General features: G+C 36.0%; 2 protein-coding genes across 2 annotated transcripts; one reads left to right on the top strand and one right to left on the bottom strand.

Moving 5' to 3' along the window:
* The first annotated feature begins 499 nt into the window (after nucleotides 1-499).
* On the top strand, nucleotides 500-8,379 carry LOC133878888 (uncharacterized). Its single transcript, XM_062317450.1, has 7 exons — nucleotides 500-704; nucleotides 1,446-1,555; nucleotides 4,044-4,193; nucleotides 4,300-4,541; nucleotides 6,518-6,628; nucleotides 7,190-7,234; nucleotides 8,079-8,379. The coding sequence occupies exons 1-7, from the start codon at nucleotides 602-604 to the stop codon at nucleotides 8,236-8,238; spliced, it is 921 nt and encodes a 306-aa protein (XP_062173434.1). The 5' UTR covers nucleotides 500-601; the 3' UTR covers nucleotides 8,239-8,379.
* A 28-nt stretch (nucleotides 8,380-8,407) lies between these two features.
* Nucleotides 8,408-12,377, bottom strand: LOC133878883 (probable fructokinase-1). Its single transcript, XM_062317442.1, has 4 exons — nucleotides 11,849-12,377; nucleotides 10,237-10,569; nucleotides 8,926-9,042; nucleotides 8,408-8,777 (listed from the first exon to the last, which is right to left on the bottom strand). Exons 1-4 carry the CDS (start codon nucleotides 12,266-12,268, stop codon nucleotides 8,652-8,654), a joined length of 996 nt encoding a protein of 331 aa, XP_062173426.1. The 5' UTR covers nucleotides 12,269-12,377; the 3' UTR covers nucleotides 8,408-8,651.
* Between the last annotated feature and the right edge of the window lie 742 nt (nucleotides 12,378-13,119).

Genomic DNA, 13,119 nt, shown 5'->3' with positions numbered 1-13,119 from the left:
ATATAAAGTTGATATAATTTATATGAAAAAGTGAAAAAAAAAAAATTGTATTGTAGTGAGTTTTTTATTTAAAAAGTAATAAGAAAGTGTTGATGTGATATAAAAAGTGAAAAAAATTAAGAATGTTTTGAAGTTGATGTTTTTGGGAGAAGTGAAATGGAGGGGAGGGGAGGGGAGGGGAGGGGAAAGTGGTTTTCAAACGGGGCCAAGATATAGCAGGAGTTAATAACATGTTTGTAACACCCTGGTCTCATATTAGAAAAAAAATGAGTAGTCCACATACAATAAATGGTTTATAAATATATTCATAGGTGTTAAGTTATATATTATTCAGTTATTAGATGAAACTAAACTTTATAAGAGATCCTAAAAAAGCTTCAAATTGATAAATTTTTTAAAATAATAACACAAATGCGTTTAGCGCTTTTCTCGATACTTTACAGTTATGTATGCAGTTAGGCCTTGTGTTGGCTTGTATTTAAACTTGGAATGTTTAATGAAGAGGATATCCTTCAGTACAAATTATTACAAACGAGCTGGAGCCCTGAAGTACCAAAATCAACCACTTTCTTTCTAAAAATTACATTAAGGCTCATCACAAATGGAGGTTGCAGAAATGGATGAAGCCCTGAAGGTGTTGGACTCCTCTCTTTCTCTTATCAAATGGCGTCTCAAATTTTCAACGAAGCGCCGACTCGAAATTGGTTCTTTTCCATTCTCTCTCCCCCCCAACTGTTTTTCTCATTTTGGTTTTCCTTTTTTATTTATTTATTTTTTTCTTTAAGTTCCTCACTGTTCTGATCATCATCTTTATTATCTTTTTCATTTTAATTTCTGGGTATAATTTTAAAAGAAAATTATTTTTTCAGTTTTGAGGCTCAATTTCGGTTATGGGTATTATACTGTTTTGTTTCAGCTTGCAAAATATGAAACCCCATCCAAACTCAAGCCAAGTGGTTTTATCTTGCTCATTTGTGTGGAGTTTTGACTTTCCCAGTTGTCCAAATAGTGGGAAAGCTTTAGGGTGTGTTGGGTTATTGAACATATCCTTAATATCTTTTCTTCTTTATTGGAAAAGAATTGGTTATTCATGTGAAAATGACAGATTCTGAAATGAAATGCTAGAACGTTTTCAGAGCCAAACATGCCATATGATCCAAATTTCAGTTTCTTTTCCTTTTATGATGCTTGTGATATCCCATTGATGTGAATTGTTATTTGTTATGGAGCCAATATAATCTGCAATGAGTCTGCACTGTTTTCATGTTTGATAACCGATTATTTTAATGTATTTAACGTTGCTGAAGTGTATGGACTTTGCTCTTTTCTTAACATTTTTCTTGTTTTGGTTTTTTATTTGATGGGTATGTGTTTAAGTAATATATAATTTTTACTAATTTCTTCTTGTGCATTTTAAGTCGTGATTTTGGAATATTTTCTGGCAGATATACTAGCTTTGTGTACAGGAATGAGGCCAGCTGTAATGATAGACTACGGTGGAAAGATGCCTGAACTACAGGAGCGACTATGTCAACTTATGAAACTTATTCAAAAGGTTTTACATTGTACTACCTTTTTAGGATTGTTGGTAAATTCTGTTTTACGTTTGGTCACTGCCTGATGTAGGAGAGATTTAGAGGATCTGTCTACTTGTGCTTGTGATAAGTTTAGTGTTAGGAGAATTTGTAGATCTGGGGTCTGGATTTTAGAAGAAAGGCGGCTTTGTAGAGTGGGTTATGGCTCGAAAATTTAATTTTGATGGGTGAAAGGATCTTGAAATTCGAGAAATGACTTGGATGTTTAAAGGGACAACTTCTGATGAGAATGATTGGAAAATTCTAGGCTTTTAAGGTTTTGAGGGGTATAGGAAAATAGTCTATCTTGGGGTTAAGAGAAGGAAGAAAAGCAAAAAGTTTCTGATTGTTCAGGGGATGTGAACAGTACCAGTGTGCTGTAAAGAAAAATAGAAAATATGCTGAGACCTTAGAAACTCCTAAAAGTATCTAGATGGGACTCACTTACCAAAAATCCTTAATTCAGAAAAATTCCATAAAATTAAATACCTGCCCCTATTAGAAGATTGAGTATAACTGGTGAAATAATAACCTCAAATGGCTTGACCTTCAAAATCATATAAGACTTGACCCAATATGATGTTGCACATGAGCCACAGGATAAATTTTGGAATCTACGAAGTTCTGAAGTAACAGCAAATCAATCTGTCATTGCTGCATCACAGCCACAATCTCATAGTTCATCAATTCATTTCGATGCTATGTCTGACTTTTATGCCAATTTCTTCATTCTTTCTCAATTATTCACCAAATGCAGCAGTTATCATTTTAATTCGAACAATAACTAAACACATACTTATGGAATTTCCTTACTTGGGACATCTATTTACTTGTGCTCTCCGAAAATCAATTTCAGTGTTTTCTGAGTCAAGGACGGACATGCTAAACTTTAACATTTTGTGTTTAGGAAAAATATGCAAAGACATTCCAGACCAGAATCCTATCTCGGAGTGAAAAACAGCAATTGGAGCACCCTCAAAACTGTTAATTAGCAATAAGTTTAAGAAAATGCAAGAAAATGTCCTTGTTTTACAATTACTTAGAGGACTCCTGGTGATGCTAATTTATGAACTTTCACATTGTTTTCATCACTGTTCAGAAATTAGTGCTGACTAATTTTTTAAATTTCTTCTCTTTTATGGCTCTCATGTTTTGAATTTGCGGAAAAAATCACCTAGAAAGTATGTCATGTAATCTCGAACAAGAGCACATAGCATGCTAGGTAATTCTTCACTGTGATACTCCTATGATGATGATTGGGGGATGGTTCCTATAAAATTCTTGTCATTTGCTACAAAGAGGTCTGAGACGCATGAGAAGAAAAAGGATAATGGCACCCCTTTTTTTTTTTTTTCTTCCTTTTCTTCTTGAAGAGAGAGAGAGAGAGAGCATGCACATGTGCATGTGCTTGGCAGGGCCCCATGAAAAGGGGGAGAGGGAGAAAGTGAAATGGTAGATAAAAATCAATGATCTTTTTTTTTTTTTTTTTTACAATTCTTTTTGTGTTTTGCCTGCACACCCAATGATTTTTCTTATTTCTAGGAATTTTGAATCTTGATGTCAAATTAAATAGGTGAAACTATTTGGCATCTTATTATGGAATCATGATCTGGTTATGAAGTATTTGAAATAACATTTTATAATTCCACAATTTACACCCATTAAGCTTGTTCTGCCTCCATAAATATTTTTTTGATAATTAATCGAGATATCATTAAAAAGCATAAGGAGCCCCCGTATAGACAGTAAGTATACAAGAGAAGCCACCTAGGTGGTAGGGGCAAAAAGAACAAGAAAATCATGATAACTAATCACTAATAATAAACATATTACAAAGTTAAACTCAATAATCTTCTCCATATTAAAATGTGATTGGTAATTTGGTTGTGTTACTAAGCAAAACTAATCGTCTATAATTTGGTCGGGCCACTCTCTCTTTTTGCCTTTTGAAATTTGAGTCGAGCTGATTTTCTTTAATACTCTTTACTTCTGGATAATTTGCTTAGTTTTCATGATTTTCTTGTTCTTTTTTCTCCTTCTAGCTAGGTGTTTCTCTTGTATATTTCCTGTGTACCTGGGTTGTGCTTTTCGCTTTTTAATAATATTTCAATTTCTTATAAATTAAAAAAAAAAAAAAGAAAAAGAAAAAAGAAGAGAGAGTCAAGATGGAGTCACATTTTTGGTCAACAAACTGTTTGTTTAAACATTTTTTTTGATGAATAATAATAAGTTTTATTGAAAAAAGAGGAAAATCCTCGTACACGAAGAGTATACAAGAAAACAAGAGCACTAAAGAACTAACTACTATAAAAGAGCACCAAGACAGTTCATTTAGGTGAAATCTTGTTAGATGCAATGATCATGCTTGTGATATCTCATAATAACATTTTTCCCCTTTCCTTTTGCTTAGTCGGAGGATCTTGTTTGTTAAAAAATTAATATACTTTAACTTAATATAAATATATGCAGGAGTCACCCATTTTTGAGCATTTGAGAGTAATGGTTATAGAAGATATGATATATTTGATACATGTAAGAGGACTTGCTGAGCATGTTAGGTTAAGCTTGAGCTCAGAAGCGCAGCTGGTTTTTGTGGACCTTGAACATGATCCTCCAAAGGTTGGTTCCTGCTGCAGGCTTGTATTGTCCGTAGTCTTTACCTTGTATTTTAGGCATGCTCCCCTCTTACTCTTTGGTGAAGGCTCTCTTTTCATCTTTGTGCCAGATGATAACACAAGCAGAAAAAAGCCCAATAGGAATGCAGCTTGTATCAATTCAGAAGTCTTTCTCTTTGTTATTTCCTCAAGATGGAATGAAAGATGATCTCCTGCCATGTCACAGGGCAGATAACATGGCTGATGCCAAGTCTTCAACAAATGAGCTTATGACTTCTCAATCTTCTTCTGCCTTTATTGATCTTAGTAGCTGCATGCAAGATACACAGGTCACTGTGCCAACTTTAAATGGGTAACCTCCTAAACTCACCTTTATAGAACATGCTTACCCCTGGGTGGGTGGAAATAGGAATTGATCACAAGGGGGCTGTGGTAGATCATTATAAAATACACATAAATAAGTGTGTGTGTGTGTGTGTGTGTGTGTGTGTGTGTTATAATAGAGAAATTCGTATGCTATAAAAATACTGATATTTTATAGTGTTTTTTTTAAAAAAAAAAAAAAAATGAATAGTTTGATTCTTTACTGCTCAAAATGTATACCGCTGTTCAATTTACCATGTGAAGTAGGTTAATCAATTTCAATTTTAGGGATTCAGCCAAGTAAAAGTTGATTCCAGAGTCATAATACAATTAATATAGCACATCTAGATGGCATTGTTTGATTCAGAATGACGATTACTATTGCAAAGAAGAATAGTTACATTACTTTTCAAATCTTTGCAGCCAAGGCCCACCTTGGCTCTTATTTATGCATATGATTAAGCAGTTAAAAACTATAGAGAGCTGTGGTTGGGCTCATTCCTATGCTCATTCTACTCATGTCACCATAACCTGTCATGTATATTCATGGGATGTCTTTTTTTTTTTGGAGGCCTGGAGTGCCTGTCAAGGGCGCTAGCAGATACATGGGGGTGATTATCACCACCTGCATCTCACATCTCGGCCTTTTCCATCCATGGATTGTGCAGCCCTAACCTAGTTTTGTCCTGTTGAAAATGTATAATGTTCCTGGCTTTTAGGAAGCAAGTTGTGGTGGGTTTTAGTTTCATTGACCATGGGAATTGCTTTTGAAGTTTCATTGACCATGGGAATTGCTTTTGATGTTTGGGGAATTCTGCATTTCAAGTTATTATGTAGACCAAATTCTTATCTTTATTGTAAAGTTGTGTTACCCGGACTGCTCAGCCAGTTTCATTTTTGGCCTCCTTTGTGGTTGGATTATTGATTTGGCTTGAAAAGGTTGGCCACAAAGTCGTTGGCTACCCCTTAAAATGGCCTAAACCTATAAATGGATGTTTCTATAAATTTATAAGAATGCTTAAATCTGATGCAAGCCTCAAAATACCATTTAATGTTGCTTTATGCTCGTTGGGAGAAGTAATTGCTGGAATCAAGAGGACCGATCTTAATGGATGTTGTTAGTTAACAACATTTTATTTTTCCAAGTTATCTTTTTGGATAAATGAAAATTTATAAAGAGAGAAGACCTTAGAATCCAGAAATTTAGAAGTTTGGCTCTAATATTAGTCAATATCTTGAATGCTACTTTAATATCGAAAATGACATGAAAAATATGACAAACCAGCAAGAAATTTAAGATTGATGGTTCAGGGAAACCTTCAACCCACTGTTTTTCTGCCCATAGTTTCACCATTCAGAATGATGGGGTGAGGACTTTTTTTAGAGAGTTATGTGCAAGTTTCTGGAATAGGGATTTATTTTACATCTAGACTTATTGCAGAGGCATGAGAAGTAAATGCATTAATAAGTGCTTTGTAATAAAGTGTCTGAATTATATTCTACTGTATTTCGGCGTACTAGAAGTTCCTGCATGTATTTTGGTACTTAAATATGTATATCCGTAGATGTCTATAAAGTGTCCTCTTCAAATGTAAAATAGTTGCTCTACAAAATATAAATTTCTGTTGCAGCTCATCTAAAAGTAATCCATGAGTAGAACTGTCCGAATTAACTAGCCAGCTGTTAACACTGTTAACATGGGGCACAACCTGTGTACTTGGATGACACCATTTCATATTGTTTTTAATAAACTTATGATTATTTTTCGGGGAAAAAAAAAATGACTCTTGTAAAATTGAGCAGTTAGCTTTATGCTTAGAGCCCCAAAGGATAAGCTTGTGAGATTGTTTTTCTCCTTAAATTTTATCCTAATATATGCTATATTCTAGTAGCATTTTTTCCTGGTCTTTCGATTAGAACCATGTTATCATCAGAAAGTAACGCTGGTTAACTAATTTGCTTCAGATGGCTTCTTGGTTATCCAGTAGTGTACTTGTTCGGCAAGGAGCACATTGCTGATGCTATTTATAATCTTTCCACCAAGTCTCTTCGTCTCTTCAAAATATCTATCACCAGGTATGTTGTTCCCAATTTTCAAGTCTCAGGTTGTGTCCAGTGGCAACTTAAAGGATGATTTCTACTGGTCAGCACCACAATAATCAATGAAACTGTTTGGGCTAACATTGCAAGCTACCCTGCCCTAGAAGTTTTTTTTTTTTTTTTTTTTTTTTTTTTTTTTTTTTTTTTTTTTTAAAAAAAAAAGTCCTCTGTTGGTATATAAAAAAGGGTAATCTTGTCAAAACAATTTTTCTTTCTTAATTTTGTGGGACTTGCAAGAATTCCATAAGAAAAGTTGTACATTATACTATTTTCAATCATCTTCATCTTAAGAAGTTGGGGAAAATACCTTCCTGGCACCCAAGTTTAATTTATGAAAACCTAGGGTATTTTGGTGTCATGATGGCTAAATATAATAAAATTCCAAGCTTAACATTTACGGCCTGTAGTCTTCCTCTCAATTGCTTTATTGAAAGTAGTGTATGGCTTTCTTTGTTACTAGCAACTAAAAACTAGAGTATAATTTTCATTTAGACTGGGACATATGGCATGTTGATGTTAAAGTTTGAGCTCTTGCAGGAATTCTGCTCCCAATAAAGGATCTCAGCTGGAAGAGCTATTGAGGTAATCTTCCACTAGATCTTCTGTTAATGTCGTTTTAACTGATAGAAATATTTAGAAAAGAAAATGTATAAGACAGCTATAGGTGCAGAGAAATTGGTGATATGGGTTATATACATCGGAGGATCAGGGGGCAGAGAGAGAGAGGCAATAGTGACATATAGGAAGGGCTTAACAACTAGTTACCTTGTCCTCAAAATTTTTGTACTTGAGATGGGAATTGAGAGCATTGGTATGCCGTGTTATCCGGTTGAACAATATGTCGGCAATAGTATTTTTGATATCCGACCCAATTTCTGAACACGAGGCATGCCAGGCAAAAACTTGATTCCAATCTCATTAGTAGGATCCCAAATGAAATATCTTTGGGGCTACTCATGAAGCAGGAGCTGCCCAGCGTCAACTCTTTACCTTCTTGGTGATAAATCTGATTAGGTGGACTTTTTGAAATAAAAGTGTTTAGCTCCTTGTCCATTTGGTTGAAATCTATAATTCTAGGCCACAGTATTAGATGTGTTTTTTTTTTTTTTTTTTTTTTATAAGTTAGATGTGTTTTTAATAAGGTGGTCGTGCTACCTGTATGAAGGTTATATGGGAGTTCTGAATTATTTCTTTTACCTTTAATTGTGTGTATTTGTGGATGTCCACCCTGTAAAAGTGGTGACAGTAGTGGGAATCCTCTCTGGTGAAAGCTGAAAAAGAGTTAATTGGCTGGAGTTCATGACATGTGCAAAGGCGCATATGATCATGATGGTTGTTACTGATAAGTATGACAGTAATTGCTGTTATTATGAAGCATTCATAAACATGTTGATCCTTTCCCTTTTCTCATATTTGTTTTGACTAGTTTTTCGGTGCCTTACGATCTGAGCATGGGAGGACGTAGTGAACAATGGGCAGAGGCATTTCTGGCTAACATGCAGGAAAAGTGGGGAAGATGTAAACAAGTTTGGAGGTCTTTGGAGATGGAAGTTAGCGAATGCTACCCACAAGCCATTGTTTTGTAATAATATACTACCTTAAGCATCTCTTCTCTCTCCTAGGTTCCATGACAAGATTATAACTCTTTTCTCTCTTTCTTTCTTTCTTTCTTTTTTTTTTTTTTGAAGTAAATATGGATAATTTTAAATAAGGATCATTTTGAAGGAATAAACTAGTCAAATAATGCCAAAAAGATTGCCAAACATAATAAAAACTTTATTTGCTCAAAAACCAAGCCGTCTTCCCAAGATTACCAGCAGGTAATACGGGTGTAAGTCAGATGCAAGATCAAGACCCTGATGCGCAACTTAAAAATGAGAGTGGAAACCCTCTTTAATTCACAGCTGAAAACAGCACCTAGAAAGAAAACACGAAGAAAAAAGGTCCTCCAAAGGGGGAAAAAAAAAAGAGTTGGAAGAAAGAGATGCAACAATGTTATCTATGCTTCAAGCAGGGTGATAACTTCAGGCTCAGTTGGAAGGGCAGGGATTGCTCCCTTTTTGGTAGTTGTAATGGCTCCACATGCATTTGCGAATTTCAGCACTCGCCTCAATCTTTGTTCATCCTGCACCCACAAAGCAAGGCAGGCAGATATTTAGGAAGTGTGACTGACTATATGTTATAGCATCAGTTGTACGAGGGGAGAAAAAAAAAAAATCTATTAAAGATGACCCTATATTAATTCAAAATTGAGGAATGAAAGGAGTACTTACTTCAAGTATGGATTGGTCATCAACAATCTTGCAGAGTAGGGCACCAACAAATGAATCTCCAGCACCAGTTGTATCCACTGCGGTGACATGAAAAGCCTCTACTGCTCCATGGAAATTCTATGTTTATGCAAAAAACAGCAAAGAAATCACCAAAGTGTTGAGAAAACAAAATGTTCTGGTTAAGCAATTTACTTCCACTCGTTAAAAATAATTAAGCTAGTGGGTTGCTGCATATTCTCATTAATCGATACGAGTTAAAGACAGACAAGTCTTACCAAATGTTCGTCATGCTTAGGTTCATGTAAAACAAACAGAAAATAAACCTGATTAAAATATTAAAATAATTGCTGCATAATGACCACAGTAAGCTTCAAGCTTAGATTTAAATAATGCAAAATCTTCCTTACTATAAAAATCTAAAATGCGGCAACACACCCACAGATACAAAAATAAATAAGAATCCCACATTGGTATTGGCGCTGTATCTGTATGGTTAGGTGACAGTCAGTGACTTCGTTTTTTAAAATCTCAGATGACATTATATGCTAAGCATGCCCACATGCAGTACGACCAAAGAAAAGAACAGGCAAACTAAAAATAAAAAAGAAAACATAAAATAAAACAGTATATCCATTGGCATTTGGCAAGGTCCACGAGAATTGATTAGAAACTGCGGTATTTGTTGAACACTCTTTAAGTTTATCTAGTCTTTTACTTATTTTGTGTAAAGCTCATCTAACACTGCTTCTATATATATCACAAAAGGAATGCACCCCCTTATGTAATTATCACTGTTTCTATAACATGAAGAAGTCAGACCAAGGGCTGTAGCTACAGTCTGTAAAGATTGGGTCAAAAATCAACAACACACACTGACACCCAATTTAACCATGATCTAAAAATGTTGGCCTAAACACATTGTTTTAGATTACTAGAGCTTGCACTGACACCCAATTTAACCATGATCTAAAAATGTTGGCCCAAACACATTGTTTTAGATTACTAGAGCTTGCCAATCCGAGTCAAAGTGAAGGCAATTTGTTTGGTGGGCTTTGGCATTTAGATGTGAGAGAATATAAAAGAATCACCTAGGGCCCACTAACAAGACAGAGCTTCGCATGCCTAAGATGCCATTTGTGCGCGTGGAAGTTTATCCTTCAAAATCATCACCTACCCACCACAGTGACCACACCTACCTTGCCCAAGTACCTAAAGTCCACAATTTTTTTGGACAGTAGCTAACAGTCAAAATTCAATAGCAAAAAAACTCAGAAAGCAGTAATTAAATGAAGTTAGATGCAACCAACATACCTTGGTGTAGTATCTACAGCCCATGTCACCAAGAGTGACGAGGAGGAGCTTCAGGTTGGGGTGCCACAATGACAATGCTGAGGCATCATCAATCTTATCACTACTTGTGAGGAACTCCAGCTCCACATCACTCACCTTGATCACATCTGCCTTGTCCCATATGCTCATTATCTGCTCACGGGCCTCCTCAGGCGAGGGCCACAACGGCAGCCGGAGATTCGGGTCGTAGGAGAGTAGGGCACCAGCATCTCTGGCCACCTGCATTGCCTTCAGGTGTGCTGATCTACATGGCTCCACGATCAAGCTTATCGATCCGTAGTGAAATACTTTAGCCTATGATAACAAATACAAATATAATTAGACTTGATTCTACCAGTAATTATTATACAGATATTATTGGACTCGATTAACTAAACCCTGGTTGCCAAACTGCTTAATATGATTTAAAAAAAAAAACGATTCGAAGGCAAGTAGCGAGTCAATACCTGGCGCGTGCATCTTACACTAGACACATGATACGTCAATATAGACTTTGTTTACTAATACTTTTTTTCCTTCTCCCCTTTTGTCCTCTCTTTTCAATACAAAAATAGTACTAAACAACTCAAAATAAAAACACTTTTCAGGAAAAAGAAAAAGAAAAAACCAAAAGCACCCTTTAACCAAACATTAACAATCAGAATCCCTTTCAAAAAAAAAAAAAAAAAAAAAAAAAAACAATCAGAATCATATCGCTTACATTAAAATTTCTGAAATTGCATAAAGTACCACCCCATCACCTAATCCTTATATAAAGTTCACATCTTTGTATTGCACGACACAATAAATACATGGTCCAATAAAATAATTCAAAATCTTGTTATACTTAATTTCAGGAAAAAAAAAACAATTTATAATCTATCTTTTTTGGTTGATTATGACCAATGATTTTTTTTTTCCTTTTGGTAATACGACCCTTGATTTTAGCAATAGGTATTCCCTAATAAAGGCCAAAAGTGCGATTATAATATAGACAAATTCAATATTTTTCCTTCTTCCAAAATTAGACCCAAAATAGCTACGTGCAGCCAAAGAAATAATACTAAAGCGCGTGTATCGTGTGAGAGTGGGGGGAAGGCACGTGCACAGGTCGGTCAAAAGTATGTGCGAATAGAAATTAAGGAAAAGCCCGTAGAAAGTCAAAGTTGGATATTCTGCACGCCACCGTGTTGTGAGCCGAACTAATCCGACTCGCCGGCAAAAGCGCGTGACTTTGCCAGACCAACGTTAAACAAAATCAAATCACAGATAAATAAGCGCGACGACAGATGAAAAAGGATGGGCCCCATCGGCTGACGTGGCCTACTGAATTACCATTCCCACATGAGATATGTTATTAGCGGCACGTGAGCCGGGATCCATGTGCGTTGTTTGTGGAATCCTAGATCTATGCGAGGGACCCACCATTCACTGTGCCAGCGTGTGAATGTTGACGTGGCAGATCGCAAGATCTCGGGGAACGGGGCGTTACATTAGCGCGTCCACTCCGGAAATCATGATGAGAAATAGGAAACAAATTTTCCCGGAAAATCTCAAAAAATAATAGTAATTTTCACAGAGAGAGAGAGCGTACGGATCTGATGAGCTCGACGTTGAGCTCGTCGGGGCGGAGGAGCATGTCGGCGCTGGGGTTGCGGTAGAACATGAACTCGCGCTCGCCGTCGGCGCGCAGAGTGACAAAGGCGAGGGCGGTGCGGGCGCCCTGGTCAAAGTTGATGCCGCGGCCATCGACGCCGTTCTGGTCGAGGATCCCGGCGAGCATACGGCCGAAATCGTCTTCGCCGAGCTTGCCGACGAAAGACGCCTTCCCGCCCAGCCTTGACACGGCGATCGCCACGTTGGCGGGTGCCCCCCCTGGCGCCTTGAGGAATCCGGGCGCCTCCGCCAGCGACACCCCCGACTCCGTCGGCACGAAGTCTATCAGCATCTCCCCGAAACTCACTATCAACCCGCTCCCAGTCTCGGGCACTCCATTGCTCACCGAAGAAGCCATCAAACACTCTTTTCCTATTCGATCTTGATCTTTCACAGACAGACAGAGAGAGAGAGAGAGAGAAGAAGAAGAAGAGGTTTTGGGGCCTATTTAAAGGCAGACTCCGGGATGGTGGATCCAGAGTCACATATGAATTAGGAGAACAAATTATTATTATTATTATTATTTTAAAAAATAACTTTATAATTATTGATTAATCAGACACAGTTCAAATATTTGTAATTTATGTCTGTTAATTGTGCGTATAATTTTTTCTCTTATTAAATTAGATTTATCCTACCTAATTGCGTTAATCCCGACCGCTCATTATTATGATGGGTCATATCGTACTAACTTTTTATTTATTTGATTCAAAAAAAAAAAAACTTTTTATTTATTTATTGGACCCACCCACGTGTGGCTCAACTATCAATGAATAAAATTATTTATTTATTAAAAAAAAAAATTGGGAAATTGGTATGGATAATTCATAAATTCCGAGTATTAGAAATTGGATATAGAGATTTTGTTATTTTGTCGTTATCCAAACCTATCTGTAAGACTGACACAGAGTTATTATACAATCAAATAAAATGTTGAGTGTCTCTCAAAAAAAAAAAAGTTGAGTGTAGAGAGATTGATTGTTAAGCTTTTACAAATATAATTTCGTTAATTTATTACCAAATTAGTTATATGTTTATTTTTTATTTATTTTAGTAGAAACAACAAAAAGGTTTCAAGATTTTTTTTTTTAAGTGGAGTATAAAATGAGGAATTCTATGTTAAAAAATATGTGCTTTATAGAGGGGAAAAAAAAAAAAAGTCATAAAGTGACACACGTGGTTATATATATATATATATATAATAAAGAG

The sequence above is a fragment of the Alnus glutinosa genome, chromosome 1 (genome assembly GCF_958979055.1).
Source record: "Alnus glutinosa chromosome 1, dhAlnGlut1.1, whole genome shotgun sequence".
Classification (NCBI taxonomy): Eukaryota; Viridiplantae; Streptophyta; class Magnoliopsida; order Fagales; family Betulaceae; genus Alnus; species Alnus glutinosa.
The sequence above is the reverse complement of the archived record's forward strand: the minus strand, read 5'-3'. Positions and strand labels throughout refer to the sequence as shown.